The sequence below is a fragment of the Microcebus murinus genome, chromosome 7 (genome assembly GCF_040939455.1).
Source record: "Microcebus murinus isolate Inina chromosome 7, M.murinus_Inina_mat1.0, whole genome shotgun sequence".
NCBI lineage: Eukaryota > Metazoa > Chordata > Mammalia > Primates > Cheirogaleidae > Microcebus > Microcebus murinus.
Window position 1 is genome coordinate 858,343 of NC_134110.1, and position 11,122 is coordinate 869,464.

General features: G+C 49.9%; 1 protein-coding gene across 1 annotated transcript; it reads right to left on the minus strand.

Annotated features, from left to right (window-relative positions):
• Positions 1–3,046: 3,046 nt before the first annotated feature.
• Positions 3,047–7,919, minus strand: BCL2A1 (BCL2 related protein A1). Its single transcript, XM_012752231.3, has 2 exons — positions 7,078–7,919; positions 3,047–3,319 (listed from the first exon to the last, which is right to left on the minus strand). The coding sequence occupies exons 1-2, from the start codon at positions 7,876–7,878 to the stop codon at positions 3,218–3,220; spliced, it is 903 nt and encodes a 300-aa protein (XP_012607685.2). The 5' UTR covers positions 7,879–7,919; the 3' UTR covers positions 3,047–3,217.
• Positions 7,920–11,122: the final 3,203 nt, after the last annotated feature.

Sequence of the window (11,122 nt, forward strand, 5' to 3'; positions counted from 1 at the left end):
GTAAGCACCGCGGTCAAGGTGTGGAGTATTTCATCACCCCAGCCCCTCACGGCCAGTCCCCCAGTCCACGGCCAGTCCCCCAGTCCAGCCCCAGGCAAGGACTGGTCAGTTCCTGCTACTATAGATTAGTCCTTTTAGTTTCATATAAATGAGAAAATACACTATATACTCTTGTGATTGGCTTTTTCTGCTCAACATAACGTTTTTGAGATTTAGCCATTCTTTCACATGCCCATTCCTTTTCATTGCTGAGTAATATTCTATCATATGCATATTCCAACATTTGTTTAGCCAACTCACCTGTTGATGAATACTCGGGTTGTTTCCAGTTTGAGCTATTATGAATAAACCCACTATGAATAGCAGAGTAGGGGCATACTTTTTCATTTCTTTCTTTCTTTATATTGATTTGTTTATTTATTTTTAGGTATGGTCTTGCTCTGTCACCCAGGCTGGAGTGCAGTGGCAGGATCATACCTCACTGCAGCCTCTGACTCCTGTCCGCAAGTGTGATCCTCCCGCTTGAGCCACAAGGACGACTGGTACAAACCATCACACCTGGCTATTTTTTAAATCTTTTAATTTTTTGTAGAGATGGGGCCTGGCTATGTTGCCCAGGCTTGTCTCCAACTCCTGGCCTCAAGCCATCCTCCTACCTCAGCCTCCCAAAGTGCTGGGACTGCAGACCTAAGCCACTGTGCCCAGGTGTTTTCATTGCTTTTAGGTAAATAACTAAGTGTGGAATTTCTACAGTTCCTACTGTAAATGTATGTTTAACTTTCTAAGAAATTTCCTAGCTGTTTTCCAAAGTAGTTGCATAATTTTACACTGTCACCAGGACTGCAGAAGAGTTCCAGGTGCTTCACATTTTCCCCAAAGCGTGGCTTTGTCAGTCTTTTTCATTTGAGCCATTCTGGAGGCTGTGTAGGTCTCTCACTGTGGTTTTAATTTGCATTTCCCTGATGTGACTAATGGTAAATTCTTTGTCAGATATTATTATGGTATGTATTATCTCCCATTCTGTGGCTTGCATTTTGATATACGTTTTTTTGCATCTTTATTGAGATAGAATTCAAACACCCCTTGTTTGAGTTTTTAACATTGTGTCTTTTTAAGAGTAGAACTATAAAATGGTGATGCATTCTATGTTGCCAATTTTTTTTATTTTCTGGTTCAGGCTTTTTGTGTTCCAGATAAGAAATCTTTGCCTATGCTAAGGTCGTGAAGATTTTCTCCTCTATTTTCTTCTAGACGTTGTATAGTTTTAACATGACGTTTAGGTCTACGATCTGTTTCGATTTAGTTTTTGTGAATGGCATGGGGTAAGAGTTGAGGTCCACAAAACTTTGTTTAGGTAAGTTAAGAAAACACGCAGCAAGGGACGGTTTAAAAGACCAGTCACAGAGCAAGCCAGAAATGGTCACTCTTTCCCAATGTCACGTTGCTAAAGAGGTCATTGCACTGTGCAAGCCAGAGTCTGTGGTTTCTTGTGCAAAGGTATTCCAGGTAATAGCACCCGTATACACTCTTCCTGCTACGGCCATTGGGACTGTTCATCCCCACCACCCAGCTCTGATCAGCAAAAACATGAATTAAAAGCAGCTGAGGTGTGGGTGAGGCACTTGGCGGGAAGAGGTAAAAGAAAATGTAAAGTCGTACCCTGCCTGCAAAAGACGAGAGGCCCAGGGGCACAGGCCGGTGGATCTTAGATGTGATTTCATAAGGAAGCCAAAGCTGCCTCGGCCAAAACTGCTGCCCTACTGACTTGCCCAGTGTCCTAATCCCCGCCGTTAAGAATCACTCGTGCAGGCCGGGCGAGGTGGCTCACGCCTGTGATCCCAGCATTCTGAGAGGCCGAGGCGGGAGGATTGTTTGAGCTCAGGAGTTCGAGACCAGCCTGAGCAAGAGCGAGACCCCGTCTCTACTAAAAATAGAAAGAAGTTAATTAGACAGCTAAAAATACATAGAAAAAATCAGCCGGGCATGGTGGTGCATGCCTGTAGTCCCAGCTACTCGGGAGGCTGAGGCAGGAGGATCGCTTGAGCCCAGGAGTCTGAGGTTGCTGTGAGCCAGGCTGACGCCACGGCACTCACTCTAGCCTGGGCAACAGAGTGAGACTCTATCTCAAAAAAAATAGCATCACTCGTCCAGGTAAAGCATTAATTAAATTAACCGAAGGCCCCTGTGCAGATGCACGCAGCCTGAGAGGGGCGCTCTGGTTTCCTTGTTGGATCTATCAACAGTTTCCCGGGAAAAGATATGGAAATGCCAGCCCCTAGGGAGGGCTCGAGGTCATGTTGTGGGAGGAAGAGGCAAGACAGGAAGGTCTAGAGCAAGGTTTAGCGTTCCCCTATTGCAATCAGATCTGCTGACCTAAACGTTAGAACATAGGGTCTAACAAAAGATGATCAGTTTCTAATTTGTGAATTTTTACCAAAAAAAAAAAAAAAGTGTAGCAATAGCTCAACATGGAATCATTTCCCTAAATGCCTTTGTTCAGACAACCCCAGAATATCCTGCCGTGCCCATCGACCTCACAGCGTGCCAGTGAGCAAGGGCTGGGAGGAGGACCTGAGTGGGAACCCCCAAGCAGCCGGGCAGGTGGTGAGGACTGCATCGAGCCCGGGCCGCCAGCCGTCACCCACCGCAGCGAAGCCCAGTGACCTGGAGCGACGTCTTGGTGACAGGTACGGCTTCAGGAAAGAATCGGCGGTGGTGCAGAAAAGACTCGACCTCCCTGGTCAGCGCCCCTGATTCCATCCCTGTCTCCCTCGCTGAACTCTGCCCTTTTGCTGGATTTCCAGGCACACCCCAAAAATTAAGACACAAGTTGACGACCTTCCTAGTCATCGCCCCTGATTCCATCCCTGTCTCCCATGCTGAACTCTGCCCTTTTGCTGGATTTCCAGGCACACCCCAAAAATTAAGACACAAGTTGACGACCTTCCTAGTCATCGCCCCTGATTCCATCCCTGTCTCCCGCGCTGAACTCTACCCCTTTGCTGGATTTCCAGGCACACCCCCAAACTTTAAGACACAAGTGGCATAGAGAGAAAAACACAATTTATTCATTAAAATGAGGACGAAGTTTTTGTCACTCTGGAAAGTCGAGTTTCGTCACGGAAGTTGCTCGTCAAAGCGGCCGCACGGGTCAGCAACAGTTCCCGTAGGGGCCGGGGACGTTAGGCCGGTCTCGCAACACGGGGCGTCGTTCAGGTCAGTAGTGGAGGAGAGACAGCACGCCACAGACCTTCCCCAAGACTTCCAGAAAAGTCAGCCAGGCAGGCCTGGGTTCAAACTTCTTCACGAAGCCGTGCTCCTGTGAGATAAAGCATTGAACAGTTTTAAGCCAGTGGAGACCTTTTGCTGGAACAATAAGCAAAGAAACTTTCATTTAAATAATGTAAATAGCCGGGTGCGGTAGCTCACGCCTGTAATCCCGGCACTCTGGGAGGCCGAGGCGGGAGGATCGCTCGAGGTCAGGAGTTTGAGGCCAGCCCGGGCAAGAGCGAGACCCCGTCTCTACTAAAAATAGAAAGAAATTAATTGGCCAACTAATATATAGAGAAAAAATTAGCCAGGCATGGTGGCGCATGCCTGCAGTCCCAGCTACGCAGGAGGCTGAGGCAGGAGGATCGCTTGAGCCCAGGAGTTTGAGGTTGCTGTGAGCGAGGCTGACGCCACGGCACTCTAGCCCGGGTGACACGGTGAGACTCTGTCTCAAAGAAAAAAAGAAAAAGAAATCGACCTCTGCCTGCGTGTGACGTGTGGAGTGCTACTCAGGGCCGCATGATGTCACGCCCTAACGGAGGGAGGAAGTTGCTCCCGTCTCCACTTCCTCTCCCCTCCCCCTCCCTTACACACTCGTGTGTTTCCCGCACATCCTACGTGTGTGTTCGCCTCACTGCTCCCTTCCTAGAACCTTCCCAGACCCCGGGTTTGGCAAGCACGACGGGGCCCTCTGGAATGAGTTTTATTGTTATGACAAGGCTCATTGTCTATCGTGACCGGACAACGAATGTGTCATCTTGCGCACACTCAACTTCTCAAGCAAAGACGGTGAACAAAGGGAAAAAGTTGGCCAATTCACCTAGATGAAGATTAAAATAAAAAAACTAAAAAAAAAATTAAAAGAGCTGCAAAACCAGGGAAATATTTATATTACTATGAAAGAGTTCATTGGGATGGAAGGGAAAATCATCCAACCCGAAGCAGTTAAAAAGGAAAAGGCCGTTGTAAAAAAAAATAAAAATTATAAACAAGTATATATCTCAACATGACTAGCAGCTACAGAATTGTGCATTTCTAACACGATCTTACTAGTTTTTAGGCCTATTAAATTGACCTGGTTATGTGAAACCTATTACCCCCAACATTGTTCTGAACAGAGCCAGCCAGTGCTGGTAAGGTGGCTGCGGCATTCCACGGACACGACGTACTCCAACACGCGTGAGAGGTGTGACTACGCCCGTGTCTTACGAACCAGGCACGCCACCGTCGGGAGCTTGCTGTGAGGCGGTCTTCTGAAATGCGGGGCGGGTGCACTGGGGGAACGTAGCCCTGATCAGTACTGAGGCGTTATTCCCAAGAGGGGAAAACGGGAAACAACCCACATGTCTGAGAACTGGGAACTCGCTACGTGAATTGCGATGCAGCATCCCCTGTGGACGTTAGAAATGCCGGCACGGAACGCGAGGCAGCGCGGGGCATGTTTATAACGTCGAGTGGAAAACTCCTCCGTGTACCCGAATTATCACTGCACACGGTGTATGCATGGGAGATCTGTTAAGGTACTGAGAGTGACTTCTTTTTCTTTTCAAATATAGTCTTTTCAAGTATATTTCCTTTAATGACGCTATTTGTACATCTTTAAAACCATTATATACAAATAAAAATTCCATATCCTATCAGTAGAATTTTTTTAAAGTACAGAGTTAACAAAAGTTTCGAACTTTTTACATATGAAAAAAACTAGCCAGTTCGGATGCCTTACAGAAAAATTAACATTCAAAAATCATAACTCCATACTTGGTTTTGTGACTAAAGGGGAAAAGTACTTATTTTGAGAGTTAGCAAAACCCTAACCATATCAGAGACCATTAAAAATTTCAAACAACAGATTTACCACACATGTTGCATGAAACCTACAGTTTTAAAAGATAACCATCAATCTAGACGGTATCTGCCACATATATAAAAATATTTTGTATCCAGAATACTCAAAAAATGCCTACAAATCAATACAAAGAGACAAAATAATAGGAAAATGGGCAAAGCCATATAAACAGGCAATTCTCTGAATAAGAATTTCAAATGGTCAGTGAACATAGGAAAAGATGCTCATTGTAAAATGGTGCCTCACCTTACTAATACTCAAGGAACTGAGAGTTAAAGCAAAATCGACTAGGTAATTTTTTTAGCCCAACAATTTGGGGAAATTACGACGGATGCCACACCCTAACTAACGTCAGCGGCTGAAGGGGGAGGAGGCTGGGGCCTCCATGGGGCTGGTCCTGGGGGTGTGACCTGGAGGAGCCGCCTTGGAGGGCAAAGGTCAGACACATTTAAAGGGCAGGTGCACCGTGACTGGCAACGCCACAGCCCACACCCACCCTGGAAACACGCACATGCACACGGGCAGGTCTGTGGGGCGGCAGGCACTGCCTGAAGCATTATGTGTGACACAAACTCTGGAAATCACCTAGATAACCTATCTGGCCACGTCTGCGCCCAGCACCTGGCAGGGCCTCCCCACGGCATTTACCCACAACAGAAGTATGTATAGCACTCTTTAAAACGTGATTTTAGATATGCTTAGGTGGAGGAAAAAAGTTTGCAGAATAAGAACCTTGTACTATTTTTACATACACAAAAATATCTTACAAAGAAATGTTCTGCATGTTTTCTATGCATATATTGCACAGCCATGTTTTGCATGTAAGATAATAACTGGTAGCAGTGGTTACTTCTCGGGAGGGGTGAGGGCCAGGATTGGGGGTGAGGAGAGGGTCTACGGGAACATAAGCACTTTAAAAAGTAAGCATTAAGCACACTGGAAAATAAAAGAAAGAAAGCAAGGGCAAGCACCCATGCACCCAGCTGTGCCCAGGCCCCTAGATAGTCTTGGTTTTTTGAGGCACTGATATTAGAGTGAATTTTTATTTGAAAATTCTTTTTTTTTTTTTTTTTTAAGACAGAGTTTCACTCTGTTGCCCGGGCTAGAGTGCCATGGCGTCAGCCTAGCTCACAGCAACCTCAAACTCCTGGGCTCAAGCGATCCTCCTGCCTCAGCCTCCCGAGTAGCTGGGACTACAGGCACGCGCCACCACGCCCGGCTAATCTTTTCTATATATTTTTAGTTGGCCACTTAATTTCTTTCTATTTTTAGTAAAGATGAGGGTCTCACTCTTGCTCAGGCTGGTTTCAAACTCCTGACCTTGGGCGATCCTCCCGCCTCCAGCCTCCCAGAGTGCTGAGATTACAGGCGTGAGCCTCCGTGCCCGGCCTGAAAATTCTTGCATAAAAGTTCTTGCTAGTGGTACAGCACATTATTTCTTATCAACAGACTTTAACAGCCCAGAATTTGTTATATTAGAAAACTGAAAAAAAAAAAAATCAATTTGCAAATGGTAAACTTGAAAAAAATGTATACCTGTCTTTTGCAACCTGATAAATCCCTAACTATAACAGCACCTAATAGCAACTCTTCCTGTGCACAGTCTACGTTGCCATGACAACCGTAGCCAACGCTAAGCACCAGACGGGGCGTCCGCGCTGTTGGTTCTGCAGGTGCGCTGGCGAGGTGCTCTGCCAGTCCCCAAACCTCACTACGGTCACCTGCACCGTTGGGAGTAAAAACCGGAAACACGAGTCTTTCCCAATCCTAAAGTTCTAGGGCTCGTTGGAAATGAAATGCCCTAGAAAGCATAATTTTATTTTGGAAATTAAGGCAACCCGCCCAAGGAAAATAGTATGCCTAGGCAGGCGCCTTGCCGTTGTCTTGATGAGCAGAGAAACTACGAATTCCTATTTCGCAGCAAAGAGCAACGAGGAAACGTTCCCACCACGCACACATACCCAGCCTCCGTTCTGCCGAATCCACTCTCCCGTGTGGCTCACTACGAACTCGGCAATGAGGTGAGAAATCTGCTTGCACGCGTCCGGGTCCAGGGCCGCCCGCTCCCGCAGGAGTCTCTTGGTGAGGACGCCTCCGAACGCAAACACGGTCACGACCCTTCCCCAGTTGACGACGCCGTCCCCGAACTCCTGCTCCATCACGCGACTGAAGATGGCTCTGGCCGTCTCTACGGAGGCGACGTTGAAATTGTCCAGGCACGGTTCCAGTCTCCTTTCCACTTCGTTTTGGACAGAGGAGGCCACGCTTCGCAGCACCCGGGACGCCTCGCTGGGGCCGGGGCCGGGCTGCGGCGCCCGCAGGACATGCTGCAGGTAGTCCTGGGCCAGCTCTCGGGTGAATTCGAACTCGCAGCCCGTCATCTTCCGCCCGGCGGGGAGCAGGGTCTGGAGCTGCTTCATCCGGACGTGGCGGGTGAGGCAATTGGAAGCTCGCCCGGGGCATGACACACGGTGACAGATATGCGGGGCGGCAGGATCTCTGCTTGCATCATGCTGAAGTCCCCTTCCTCCTAGACGCCGTCCTGCGTAGGCTGTGTGTGAGAGAGAGGAAAGCACCAGAGAGGCCACTTCCTCATCCTGCCATGCGTTCAGCCTCAGCAGCCTTCGGTGCAAAGATATGGAGAACTCGAGCCCCTTGCATGTTGCTGGCGGGAATGCAAAATGAGTCACCCCCTGCGAGAAAGTTCGGCGGTTCCTCGAAAAGCTAAATACAGAATCGCCAAAAAGACCCGGCGGTTCCATTCATACGTGTATGCCCCACGGACACCCGAGCACTCCCACACAGATGCCCATGAGCACTGTTCACAGTAGCCAAGAGGTGGGGAAAAACTCAACGGTTCACCAGCAGATAAGGGAACAAACAAATTGTGGGGCATTAATTCAGCCCTAGAAAGGAGTGAAGCGTGATGCAGGCTGAGGCAGGGATGAGCCTCAGAGGCACCGTGTCAAGAGAAAGAAACCAAACACAGAAGGTCAGGAATTATGTGACTCTGTTTCGATGAAATGCCCTGAACAGCTCAGGACACAGTGGGCCGGGTGCGGCGGCTCACGCCTGTCATCCCAGCACTCTGGGAGGCCGAGGCGGGCGGATTGCTGGAGGTCAGGAATTCGAAACCAGCCCGAGCAAGAGCGAGACCTTGTCTCTACTAAAAATAGAAAGAAACTAATTGACCAATTAAAATATACATAGGGAAAAAAAATGAGCCGGGCGTGGTGGCGCATGCCTGTAGTCCCAGCTACTCGGGAGGTTGAGGCAGGAGGCTCGCTTGAGCCCAGGAGTCTGAGGTTGCTGTGAGCTAGGCTGATGCCACGGCACTCACTCTAGCCTGGGCAACAGAGTGAGACTCTGACTCAAAAAAAAAAAAACAAAAACAAAACCAGCTCAGTCCACAGGGACAGGTGACAGGTGACAGGTGGCGGGTCTGGGGTGCTGGAAGGTGGCAGGGGTGAGGGGCAGCAACTGCTGGCGGGACACAGCTGTGCTCTGTCCGTGAAGACTTTTCGGAGGAGCGAGAAGGGGTTTCTTCGCAGCATTGTCAATGGCCAGACGCCACTGAACTGCGCACTTTGAGATGCATATGTGAATTTCACAGCAGAAATGCAGAAATTCATTGACGCCACTGAACTGTGCACTTTGAGATTCGTATGTGAATTTCACAGCAGAAATGCAGTCCAGAAAGCAAGTCAGACCAGTGAAAACTTGGAGTGAAAACTAGAGAACAGCCTGGGAGCGGGACAAGGGTGTCTCAATGTCGAGGTGGCAGAACCCACCCTGATGCTTAGAGCAACCGAGGAAGGGTGAGGTGAGAAGGGGGAAGGAGAAATCACCTCCTTCGATCTTCACCTTCCATTTGCTCTAGAGTTTCTGACCGAAACAAAGCTCTGGTCTAAGGTGGCCATTTATGTTCTTTTCTTTTTTTTTTTTTTTTGAGACAGAGTCTCGCTTTGTTGCCCAGGCTAGAGTGAGTGCCGTGGCGTCAGCCTCGCTCACAGCAACCTCAAACTCCTGGGCTCAAGCAATCCTCCTGCCTCAGCCTCCCTAGTAGCTGGGACTACAGGCATGCGCCACCATGCCCAGCTAATTTTTTCTATATATTTTTAGTTGGCCAATCAATTTCTTTCTGCTTTTAGTAGAGACGGGGTCTCACTCTCGCTCAGGCTGGCTTCGAACTCCTGAGCTCAAACGATCCTCCCGCCTTGGCCTCCCAGGGGGCTAGGATTACAGGCGTGAGCCACCGCGCCCGGCCTACAATTCCTATTCTTGAGGTGGGTGAACCATCCAATGCACAGATCAGAAACTGTGGGACCAGGGAGACCCCTGGGCTTGCAGAGCCTGGACTCCGCCCCGGCCAGACCTTCCTCCCTGGCGCACGGCCCGCCCCGCGTCTGTGCTCAGCTGTGGAAGGAGGCAACCCAGGCCGGCCACGGAAGGCTGGCGTGAAGTCCAAAGCGATGGTCCGTGAAGACTGCCCGTGGCCGCGCCTGGTAAAGCGCAGGTGCTCAGCCAGTGCTAGCTCCCGTCGTGTTCATGAGCCGGCGTTCGGGAACTTGCCTTCCCAGCTGCCTCTTCACCCAACAAGTGTGCGATTTCATAAGTGCGCAGTCTGGAGTGAGATGCGAATCTCGCCGTGTTTAGCTTTGGCAGCGATTCTGAGAAACAGTTTGCAGTGGGTGGAAGGAAAAGCAGACAACTCCCGGGCCCTGGAGAAACTGAATTCCCTTTTTTTTCCCCCCACTCCATATGGAGCGAGTTGGAGTCTTTGCATCAGTGTCTATGAACAGCAGCAAACAGAAAAAAAAGGCTTTATATATAATTTGCATTTCTGAACTACCGTGTTTCCCTGAAAATAAGACAGGGTCTTATATTTATTTTTCCTCGAGAACACACCCTGGGGCTTATTCTCAGGGGATGTGTTATCTTCCCCTCAAAGCCTCAGCTTGCAGCACGCACAGGATGGCCGGGACCCGACAGGGGGAGCCGCCCTTGCTGGTGGGGCTGCCCGCACCTTTCCGGTCACCTCTGGGACAGCAGCTGTCACGACGGGGCGGATGAGAAGGGCTGCTCGTCTTCTTTCCCGCTCCGCGATGACACGCACGGGTTGTGCAGACGCGCCCGTCACTAGGGCTGATTTTCGGGGTAGGGCTTCTATGGCGCACATGCTTAGACATCCTGCTAAGGCTGATTTTATGGGTAGGGCTTGTTTTCGGGGAGACACGGTATCACCATAGGGTTAGAGAGGAAGAGAGAGGTGCTAACTAATAAGGTGGCAGCCGGGAAAAGGCCCCTCGCAGACCTGCTGGGGGAGCAGGACTGACCCAGGGCCAGCCACTCGCTGTGAACCCACCTGTCACCTTGCACCGGGGCCCCCCCGGGCTGCTCCCAGCCAGTGACTGGGAAAAGCAGGGACACCAGGGCCCCTTCCTGCAAGTCACCTCCTCTGACAGGTAACTGTGGTTCAGCGATTCCCCATCGGCTTTGCGAAAACTTCCTTAGACTGTGCTGCTGTCAAAGACCACCCCCACCCCATCTTCCTTCCTCCTCTCCCAGCCCACCGGCCCGGCCCGCGTGGCAGTCTGGCAGCCCTCCGGCCTCATTTTCCCCCAGAAAATCTCCTACACACCAAATCCCCTCACGTCTTCTTCCTGGGGCGCCCAGACTGACGTGAGGCCTATACAGGAAAAGTTTCGCGCAGACCTGTGGTCAGGCCACTTCTCCACGATTTCCCCCCAGGGAAAGTTTTGCCGAGCCCCCTACGCGGTGCCGGCCGGGCCCCGGGAGCACGAAGCCAAGAGCAGGCTGCTTCCCTCCCGGGTCAGCTGTGGCCACAAGACCCGGCCGCAAGGACGGGAAGACCCAGTGTTCTCCCCTGACAGTCCCATGGTGCTGAGCATTTCAAAAAATAAAATAAAATAAAATAATAGAAGCCTGGTGTTTATCATTATTTTTTAAATTTTAAATAATTTATTCTTCTTTATTGTCCTTTTT